The 11,651-nt window shown below is 31.6% G+C and overlaps 1 protein-coding gene across 1 annotated transcript in view; it reads right to left on the bottom strand.

Moving 5' to 3' along the window:
- Nucleotides 1-238: 238 nt before the first annotated feature.
- The window catches only part of LOC129221904 (uncharacterized), a 39,983-nt gene continuing 28,570 nt past the window's right edge, over nucleotides 239-11,651 (bottom strand). Inside the window, exon 5 of the mRNA XM_054856280.1 lies at nucleotides 239-4,656. Within this exon, the coding sequence (XP_054712255.1) occupies nucleotides 4,250-4,656 (407 nt within the window). The 3' untranslated portion in view covers nucleotides 239-4,249. The remainder of the gene's footprint in view (nucleotides 4,657-11,651) is intronic.

Below are 11,651 nucleotides of genomic sequence, written 5' to 3'. Positions count from 1 at the left end.
CTGAAGACACCTGAAGTATTTGAGGCATATGGCTTTTTATAATATATCTAGCAAATCTCATGCCAATGCGTGCATAAGAAATTTCTCATCTATAACGGACAAATAGATAGGTGGCAGCTTAACACAAGGCTCTGGTGTATCTAAGATATGGTAATCCATTTTCAAGGATCTTACATTGTACAAATCAATAGAAGCAACTATATTTGAGAGAAATTCATAAATGCACAGCAAAAATCAATGACCAAATAATATAAACAGTTTATTTTAATTCATACATTTCTTGATCTTACAGAAAAACAGTAGGAGGAACAACTAAAAAAGAAATCACTGAGGAAGAAACTTCTGTGAGACACTAAGATGAAAAAACATTTTTATAACCAATGTAATAAATAGGTCTATCTACCAAAAGAACAATCCATTTAAGAGAAACTTTCATTTGTCAGGAAAGTTCAATCAGTCTAACAAGAAAGATAAAAATTAACGAGACATTAACACACGACAACTGAGCCACATAATATTTCACTTTATATTCAAACAGTGTGAAAAGTCGTAGCTTAAATCTAATGAGGTATCATTGTAAAGGCTTTTCAATCAACTTTTTATTCGTATTAAAAGGCATTTTTTATAAGGGCACTACAATGACCCGTCAGTTTCAGATCTTGGTTTCAGGGATTTTAATGAATATTTATTTAATCTCATTAAAAAGTACCAGTTGTTGTACATGGTACAATACGCGCACACACTCACACACACAATTTTTTTTATTTTACAAATTGTGGTTCTCAAAGTTACTGTTAAAGCAGATTAAAAATTTGTTAAAAAAGATGGAAATAATACATACATACAACAGAAAATATCCATAACCTAGAGAAAAACAATCAAACACAAGATAAATTAAGCAGGCAACAAAACATTTGGAAATTAAATTATCAAGTTCTTGCGTGCTAACCAGACACCAAACCAAACAGTTAACCTTTAAAAAGATAAGTGTGTTCAGAAATATGCATATACAGCAAAGCGTAGGATACCACGTATGTAAGCAGATAGTGAACATGAAATTCCTGAGATAAAGTTAATTTTTTTTTACCTGAACATGAAATCTTGCTTAGCCAAGAAGATTAGCTGCAAGCACATAAAATCCACCATTTTAACCCTATTCAAATGAGTACGTAAAATGAACATCAAACAGTCATGGTCAATAATGTAAAAACATTTGCATAAAGGTTCTTAAGTGCAGAAGCGAGATGTCTACACTTTGAGAACCACATTACATTGTCACTATGTACAGAAAAAGGAAAGAAAAGATTTACAATACGGCATTGAAAATAATGCAGCATCACACATGAAATTATCTAAGATGGAATGTGCCATTGTTGAAGGTATCTATTTGGCCCTGGAATGCTTAATGTAGGTGCACATTGCTGTGACCAATATTCTGAAAAACTTACAAGTATCAATTCGCAGGAGCAGACACAATTAACAGATTGAAATGCCATAGAAATTTGTTTCTACAACTTCTTATATCATCACAAGTACAACACATGAGAAATACAGTTTTTAAAAATCTACTTAAAAAAAGAAAGGGAAAAGAGGGGATCAACTTTTAAGCCAATGAGATGAATAAAATGTTTGAAAATGATAAAAGTTTTTATCCAGTCATTTTAGGTAGCAATCAAATTGCCGAAATGCGCTTAATTTCAGCAAAAATTATAAAGGCAGTGGTCTTCACTGGCTGTTCTTTAGACTTTCTAAGTCAATCTTAACATGTCAAAACACCAAGATCAGCTTTTAATAAATAAGCTCTATGCAACAAAGTATTTTAGAAGTCTATACCAAGAAGCATAGACTGAAAGGCGAGGCCGTCAAGATCAAACACAGTACACAGACATCAACATTCAATTATATTAGAAGCACAAATTTTCTGAATACATTGTTAATGATAGTAGAGACGCAGCAACATTTTCTACTTAGATGAATATATATATATATATATTTATAAAAGTCCAGGTAATAAATTCTTATATATGTTATACATATATTTCAAGTAGCTCTTACAAAACATTACGTACCATTGGAATATAGAAATTCCAGAACTCTTGAGTAGCTAAGCTACGCTTTCAATCTAATGTTTATTTCTTTTAAACTCTGATCTTGGTGTATTTCTGTAAATGCAAAACGTCAAAAAATACCACATGGTATAAGTGATGGCTATAACAATGCAATGAAAATTGTTACTGCCAAAGGGAAATATACAAATTAATACACTGACAACACAGAACAAGGACAACATACATATATTCGGTGTTCATCAAAGGCAATCAACAAAGTATGCCTCAAAGAAATTTAACTACACATTTTAGTAATATCAGCGACAGGTTATGATTAAGTAAAGCCTATAGTATGATAAAGCATATTATCAATAATGAGTAAAACTGTTCTATTAACACATGAGCATTTTAAACAAAGAGTACCATTAAAAATGAAGTCTAAAAAAAAAAAAAAAAAAAAAAAAAAAAGTGCAAATGGTTTTACCAATTTGAATAGATATTTAATCAAATCTGGAAAAAAAAAAAAAAAAAAAAAAACTTAAGTACTTGAATATTAATTTAAATACAACAAGAAGAAAATCTTTTCGTAACGATTATTAATAAATAAAGAACAAAATTTTTAATTCATATAAATAAAATAGTCAAATTAGCAACTATTTTTAGAAGCACTTTAAAACACTTTTTTCCCTTCAGAAACACACAGCTTTTTTAATTTCATATCCTTTAAGCTCTTAAAGAGCAAAATGTAAATTTAGTCGCAATGATCAACAATATTTGGAGAAGGACCCGAGAGCAAAATTTTGACATTCAAAATATAATTGATAAAGTAACGAAAATTCTACAACTAAATGTGTCAACTAATCTTCTCTAAAACTCTAACTTACTGAAAAATGATTTTTGTTATTTAAAAAATCTGTATTATTCGCCAAAATAAAAATAACAGAAAGGCTGAATTGTTATGAGATAATTGGTTAGAGGGATTGCAGGGAAAAAAGCACATCAAATGCTGTTTGCTTAAATTTTACAAACTTGAAAACGCTGAATACAGATAAACATGATACATATGAAAAAAAAAAAAAAAAAAAACTAAAGCAAGAAATGATAAATACTTTTTGTACTGATTCATTATGTATATGTACATATAAGTTCTCGGAACTAAAATAAAGCAGCTATTCAAAAAAGTACAATAACATGCATTCCTGGGTTTTGAATCACTAGAACATTGGGCACTCCAAAATGCCAGACATTTTCAATTGAAGTACAAACATAATTGTAATCAATCCTCAAGCTCTTTGTTTACATTCTAAACAGTGGTGAACTAAGTGTTTGGAAGTTTTTAAATCAACTATAGGGGGTTGTGTCCCTCGTATAACACGGTTAATTCACTCCGTGTAGTATCGAAGGTTTTATCTGACTCTTTTTTAAAAATAGCATTTTTACTTATTTTCAATACTAATTTAGGTATGTGCATAAGAAAAATCAGGTTAAGATGTATCGTGTTACATTGCAACCGTGTTACACAAGACTTACGTTATGATATAATATAAATCAAGGATGTGTTATATCGAAACCATGTTTCATAAAAAAAGTAAAAACTTATTAGAGTTATCAGCCATTAACAGAATGTATTAAACAAAAATGAAATTCTATCTTTTTAACTATAACATTCGAGTTATATCAAAACCGTGTTATAATAATCGCAAATTTGGTACCGTGTAACATCGAAACCGTGTTGTAAAAGTACTGTGTTAAACAAGGAACGCCTGTATAAAATATCACACTGACTGCTTTAAAATATTTTACAAATTATAATAAAGAAAAATCAACTAAAATATTTTCTTACTAATATAAATATTAAGATTTGGGAAAGAGGGCACACAAGGAGCTCACCAATATTCCTAAGGTATATAATGTATAAATAAGATATGAAGTCAATTCATGATCAAGTCAAATTTCATAAAAAATGGTTCCAGGAAATTTCTAAAAAATAAAATGTCAAGGTACACTTGCCAATAACATCTGAAATAGATATCCACATGCAATAAATATAATTTCAGACAATGGCACACACTGATGATGGAGAGCAAAAATACAAGAAAGCCTATATGTATAAAAAATAGGAGTCTCTTAAATTTCCCTGTTTTCAACCATTTGCAAGTCCTGAATAAAATTGTGCAAACTAAACACCGAGCGACTCGGAATTACTGCTCCACACACAACTTTTTGGCTGGAGGTTCATCGGGCGGACTCTTCTCTGCTGCTGCGGTTTCTTCACAAGTCTCATTTTCATCGTCTACGGCATCACCAGAATCACCAACATTTTCCTTCCCTGAATCAGCATTGGAATCATTGGTATTTTCTTCAGATGGAATTTCTTTTTCATCGTCTGTAGATATTTGGGGGTTAGGGACAACTGCATCCGAAGATGGTTCATCACCGTTTCCATTTTCTGCAACTGAATCATCGTTGTGTTCTCCATTTTCAGAGGCATCGGTTTTGATCGATGCTTTGGGCAATCCGTCTAAGACAGATGGTTTTAATTCCTTGGCTAGATAATGTGTCCACAAAGTAAGTTCAACTTTGTGAGGAGTCCAATCACTTTTGGGATCTGAAAGAAATTGGATTCATAAGACCTAAAGGAATCTTAGTTTTGAAAAATCTAACAATAATTCTTAAGAAATTTGTTAGAACTGTAATATATAAAAACTTTAAAACTATATTTAACAGCAACATATCAAAAGAAAAAAAAAGAAGCTTAGATTAGTAAATTATATTTTCAAATTACAGTAAATCAAATAAAGGATCAGACTCATTCGAGAGTATACATAGTGTCTAAGTATAACCAAACCTCCTTCTAGCTGGTTTAATAGGGAATTTTGCATATTTCATTATCCCTTATACCAGGGGTCTGCAACCTTTTTTACAAGGGCCGAATTGAACAGTTCTTGAGTGTAGGCAGGCGAACAATCCTACAATATCCCAGTTCAAATGGTCCAACTAGCTCTACTCCCATGATCCATACCCACATATAGATTTATTTTTTATTTAGTGCTCAGTGATTTTCTAGACTCAGTTTCCTTTTAAGACGCTTAAAAGGATCAAACTATCAATTTTTTAACATTTGCATTTTTCCGAAAAAATTAAATTCTTACAACATGCAAATAAAATCTTGAGAAAATAAGATAGCAAATTGGCTCAGAAACCCAATTTGGCACTCACTCTCTGGGGACAACTACCACCTTTGGAAAGAAAAATTGGTTCTTCAGTAGGGTGGTCCAAAAAGGCCCTTTAAAAAAAATTGATTTTTACTGGTCTTACCCTCCCATTTGGTTCTACTTATGTAAAAAATTATTGTAAAGTTTCAGCTCTTAAGTTTAACTTTTAGAGGTAGCTCAATATCTTCAAAGTTCGGTTAATTATTGATATTACACAATAAATGCAAAAGAGAAAGAAAAGGGCTGAAAAAAGCAAGTCAACTATACTTAATTCAAATCTTTTGCATTTTGTACGTTGAAAATTATACGACGACTAGAGGACCCGATAGACATTGTTCTGTTCAAACTTTGTAAATTGAAAAATTTTAATTAACTATCAAGTGTTTGAACCTTCTTGTTGACAAAAATAAATGAAAAAATGTTTTAAGCTGCTTGGTGTCAGAATGCATATATTTATCACAATTTGATTTATCTAATGCCCATTGAGCAGCTGTTTTATTAACTATTTTTTCTTGTGTACTTGAAAGATCTTTATAAAATTTATGATTTGCTTTTTCAGCCATACTCAAAGGATAAAAATCATCCTCAGATATTCAGTGTAAAAAACTATCCATCTAAAACAAATGGCAAATCCCACTGCAATGTCCCCCAGATAAAAAAGAAGAAAACAATCGAAAGGATATCATCTGAAAGAATGATAAAGGTAAAAACAGTTCTTTGAATAAGCGAAAACCACTCACCCTCCCCCCTTCAACTTACATGACTAACATTCTTCAACTCATACGACTTAACTCTTTAAAAACCAAAAACAATTCTTTGCAATTTAAAATATTTCTACATATAAATAAAAAATACAATAAATTACATTAACAGTAGCTTTAAAATGTAAACAAATGATCATGCAACTCTATTGTTAATAGCTAAAGTCACCAAGCCACCATGTTACTGTAATCCAACCGATCAGTGAGCGAAACCAACTCCGACCCATTAGCAATCCGATCTTTTGAGCGAAAGCTTTTAAAACTTCATATATTGCCTTATTTGTTCTTCCCACCAAAGATAAAGATCTTCCAATGCACTGATCTTTTGTGTACAGAACTACCCTGTTGTAATTTAAATGGATGAAAATAAAATTTGAAAAGTTAAAAAATTTCAATAATCTATCAAGTGTTTGAACCTTTCTGTTGAAAAAATAAGTAAAAAAATGTTTTAAGCTGCTATGGTGTCAGAATGCATATATTTACTACAACTTGATTGATCTAGTGCCCACTGAGCAGTTGTTTTATTAACTATTTTTTCTCCCGCACTTGATGGTTTGTTCCTTCAGCCACTCAAGGGATAAAAAGCCTCCTCAGATATTAAGTGTAAAAATCTCACTACCCATCTAGAACAAAGGGGAAATCCTGCTGCAACATCCCCCATATGAAAAAGAATAAAACAATCGAAAAGATACCAAGATATCGTTTAGAAAAATTATAAAGGTAAAAACAAATCTCTGAATAAGCGAAAATCATCTCATCCCCTCCCCCTCCCGATGTAAAACAAACATTCCTCAACTAAAATGACTAAAAACTCTTAAAAAATGAAAAACAATTTTTTGCAATTTGAAATATTTCGCAAAATAAACAAAAAATACAAAATTACATTGAACCGTAGCTTTGAAAAGTAAACAAATGATCACGCAACTCTATTGTTTATAGCCAAAGTCGCCAAGCCACCACGTTACTGTAATTCAGCCGATCAGTGAGCGAAGCCAACTCCGACCGATTAGCAGTCTGATCTTTTAAACAAAAACTTTTAAAACTTCATATATTGCCTAATTTGTTCTTTCCACCAACGATAAAAATCTTCCACTGCACTGATCTTTTGTGTACAGAACTACCCTGTTGTAATTTATCTCGACGAAAATAAAATTTGTTTCGTCTTTAAATTCCATCATCTTTTCCTTTAATAATGTACTGATTAGTTAGATAATCTTTAAAGTATTCTTGATATTAGTGCCAAAACTCAGATGGATTTCAGCCGAAAAACAAATGTTGCTAGGTATGGTACTTTCTGATCATTTAGTTAGGAAAACCTAAAGCACTGATCCGGTCACATGGTTCAACTATGACGACAGAACACACGTTTTGCGTGAACTTTCCAGTATAATATATACATAAGGGCTATAGAGACCCTTATATATACATAAGGGCCTTATCTATATAGCGGCTCTTTATTCCAGTACTTTATATCACAGGACCTAAAATCGTTGCTTTCAAGATATATGTGTTAAAAAAAGGGGAGGGGGGGGGGGGCTTCTCTCTCACTCTCTACGTTTTATCTATTCTCAATTGACAGCAAATTTTAAGCAAAATTTAAAGCAAAGCTGGCTTTCTTATTGTCCATTGGCAATGCGTTACATATCCCAAAGTGGTTTTTTGGGGGGAAAAAGTAGGAAATAAAGAATCAAAAATTAAAAAAGTAGGAAAAGCAGGAAAAAAAATCACTTAAAAAAGTAGGAAAAAATAGGAAGTGATAGGACTACATACACGGCAAGAGGAAACAAATTTAGCGTAAATTTTATTTCTAACGTAAAATAAACTAACAGTACTTTTGATTTAAAACTGTCCCAAAAATAAACTAACAGTACTTTTGAAGTACTAAAGGGATTTAATGAAAGACCGAGTCGCAAAAACAAAATGAAAGAGACAAGCTGACAATCATCAGCATGAAAAATAAACTGGTGGAAACAAAAGATAATAATTACAAAAATATAAAAATAAAATCCAAAGAAACACCTTTAAACAATATAGTACTAAAATTTTTAAGTGTGACAGAATAATACGCAATATAGCGATCGCACCCCCCCCCCCGCCCCAAAAAATAATAATCTCATATTTTGGTGCAATAAAACCATTTTTGTTAAAGATTTGTTTTGTCAAAAACGAAAACATTCTTTCAGGAGCATCCTATAATTTGAAAATACTAACACTTTCAGCTCCTGTTGTCATAAACTATGATACAAAAAGTAAAACAAATATTAAATTAGCTTTAGTTAAAAATAATCAGCAGCTGACATGCATTCTTGCATAAACAGGGGCAGATGTTTGAATTTGAAAAAAAAGGAAAAAGACTGAAAATGCAGAACTACAATAATTTTGTTCTTAAATATGGTACATAAAATTAATAAAATAATTAAACTAATTAAATAACGAAATAAGTAAACTAAAGGGTTTGTACTATGTTATGTATTTTTAGCATTCAACATAAATTTTTGTTTCAGGTACGTCATTTATGGGTGTCAGTGGGGTCACTTTTTCCCCTTCCTGTCTTTGGAAAATTAATGCTTAGCTATACAAGTTTGTGCGGTTTTTGTTGTTTTCAGATAAAATTTGCATTTAGTATACATCCTTCGCTAGCCACCTTCATGGGAAAAATCAAAATGACGGTTCAGTTTATTATTTTAATCCAGCAATAAAAACAAATATTGTTTTATTGGATTGATGATTTTTTACCTCCTTGTCCTTGTAAATTTTTGTCATGGGAAAAAAAAAGGAAAAATCCACGCATGGTAAACATATCATTTTTGTCAAAGACAAAGATCAGTTACTAATGGTTTCTCTGAGCATAAAAGGGAAGGCATGCAGTTTCTCTCAATCCTCACCATACAACAAAAATATTCATTCAGAAATTGTTCGCGAAATTGAGAGTGAGGGGGGAGCACCTGGCTTCAAATACTTGCATAAATCTCTTCCCCCCTTCCCTTCGATCAGGCGCCCTGAGTGCAACAACTTGCAGTAGATGCGGTATAATTGCCGCACCCCGAAAAGAGTAAGAGTCTGTCAAAAATTTTTTAAATGTTCAGAAATGCTGCATTGCTATAAACACAGCACATAGAAATGATGAGCAACTTCTCGCTGTTGATGATACATCAGAGTAGAAAATACCAATTAAAAAGAAAAAAATATAGTACATATTTGCTTGTAGCTTTATCCCCCAACTTTTAAAAATGTGGAGAAATAAAAACGGAATCTCGCATTTAAATTGATTTCCAATTTTTCTCCAAAAATCGGGAACGTTTTTCCCATCTAGGTTTCACCATGTTTTTCATTTTTTGCAAATACACTCTTTGCAAGGAAAGAAAAGAAAATTTTATGAACAATAGTCATATTTATGTACGAAAAAGTTTCCGCGATTATTTTTGAAGTGGTCCGTTTTTACGAATTTCTGTTATGTCACTTTTATTTTGTACCAACACCAATAAAATATCTACAGTGTACAGGTTTTTCATTTTTTGCTTCTTTACGTTCCTTTTAAGGTTTTACATTGCCTTTCTGTTTAAATAGAAATCCATTTCATTTGTAATCAACTATACAAAAAATTGACGAATAGGAAATTCGGCTTTTCCTGCACTTTTTGAACAGTCGGCCGTTTACTTTAATTAAAGCTTCTAATTGACGGGTAAATATAGATTTGCATCAAAAGGTGACAGTATCTATTTCTTTATTGTTTCGTTAAAACAGTAGGACTGAAGTCGGGGCGATAAAAAGAAAAGTCGATAGTAACGCTGCAACTGTAAAAGAGTCATTTACGAAAATTTAACTTTTAAACACGCAAACGCTGCGGCCCGTGTTCCTTCCAGAAATTACTGTAGTCAGTCCATGAAAAGTTCAAGATCGGCTTGTTTCTTTTGTTTTTTAAAATTAAAACATGCAGAAAATTATTGGTGCAGCATTGTAAAAATAAGAGTCAATGCGCAATTAGAAGTGTTATACTAAAGAAAGAAAAAGTAGGAAAAAAAAGGAAAAAGTAGGAAAATAAGGAGAGAGCTGTAAAAAGTAGGAAAAATAGGAACTCTTTGGGGTCTGGCATTAAATATTTCAGTTCTTGCTCAACAATAGGTTAAAATAAATATTAATCATTTGGGAGATATAACAATCCAATGTTTAAATAATTAACAAAAACATTCCCGATTCGATTCATCGCGCTTCGAAACCATGCTTGCCACAACTTAATTACACACAAAAAATTTGATCAAAATCGGTCCAGCCGTTTAAAAGCCTTATAGTGACATACATCCGCACGGAAGATTTTTATATATTAAGATTATATTTAAATGACTATGGATGTGGTTGTGCTAGTACCTATAAAACTATTTTTTGCTATCGGTATAAGAGCGTCAATGTTTTTCGATAACCTGCAACAGGAGTTGAAATTGATCTTTAAATGGTTATTTTTTCCTTAAAATCTTTTCTAATATACAGTAATTCTTTTCTGCAAGATAACGCAGATTTGTTTGATCTCACAAGTTTTGCATGATCAAATGTATCAGATTAAATTCTTTTCTTTTTCAGTTAATGAAGCTGATCATAAGTTAGGAAATCCTCAAATTTCATGAGATTTTTGGGCATAATCTCAGTTACTTAGCAGCAATATTTTTTCACTGACTTCTTGAACAGCTTTACCAATTGTCTTATATTTGAGTTTATCACTTGATTGTCAAAAAGAGCCATGCAATTATATTTACTTCTTCATCAATATTTTTATATCACAAAAATGAAATTCATTTATTTCATTAAATTAAAATCATTACATGGCGCATTCTGGAGCATAGAAACTGTCACCCTAGGTTCTAAATATACCAAATCTTTTGAAATCCAATATCTTCTGAAGCGATGGCAAACTAGTGGTTAAAGACTTATGTTTCAAAACTAGAAACGTACCGAGTACTCGGTAACTACTCCGTACTCGGCCTACTCGGCCAATATGCCGAGTACTCGGTACTCGGCCAAATTTTGATCAGATACTCGGCCAATACCGAGTAGTTGCAAAAAATTGAATGTATTAAAATTTACAAAAAAGCTCAAGCATATATAAATTTCTGCAACCATTTACAATTCAAATTTAAATTTTGAGAATAATGAAGTTTAAAATACTTTAATGGAATAAATCTTGGTTTGAATGTCTCGAAAGTAAATAAAACTTTTTTGTTAAAAATTGCGCAAATATGGAATTTTTGCTACAAACTAAAATTAGTTATAAGATGTATAAAAATACCTTAGCTTTAAAAATAAAAGGAAATAAAACAGCGTTAGAAGCACAGTGCAGGATCACTGCAGACACATGTTTTGGCGTTACGAGGAATTTCTTTTTCAATGCACAAAATGTGAGCTCGTTGATTTAAAGGCATTCGGCAGAAGTCGAATTTTTTGCCGTATGCCTTTACATTCTTTAGTTCACATGTTATGCACTGAAAAGACGATCCCTGTAACACAGAAAAACGTGTCTGCAGTGTTCCTGCACATTTGTTTTTTTGCTTTTAAAAATTATTTATGTTTAGCGAACTAGACCTATAATGAATAAATTTGTATAATTTGTTTTAATTCCAACTTGATAAGTCATACCT

This window comes from Uloborus diversus, chromosome 5, assembly GCF_026930045.1.
Source record: "Uloborus diversus isolate 005 chromosome 5, Udiv.v.3.1, whole genome shotgun sequence".
NCBI lineage: Eukaryota > Metazoa > Arthropoda > Arachnida > Araneae > Uloboridae > Uloborus > Uloborus diversus.
This window is presented reverse-complemented; position numbering and strand designations above follow the sequence as displayed.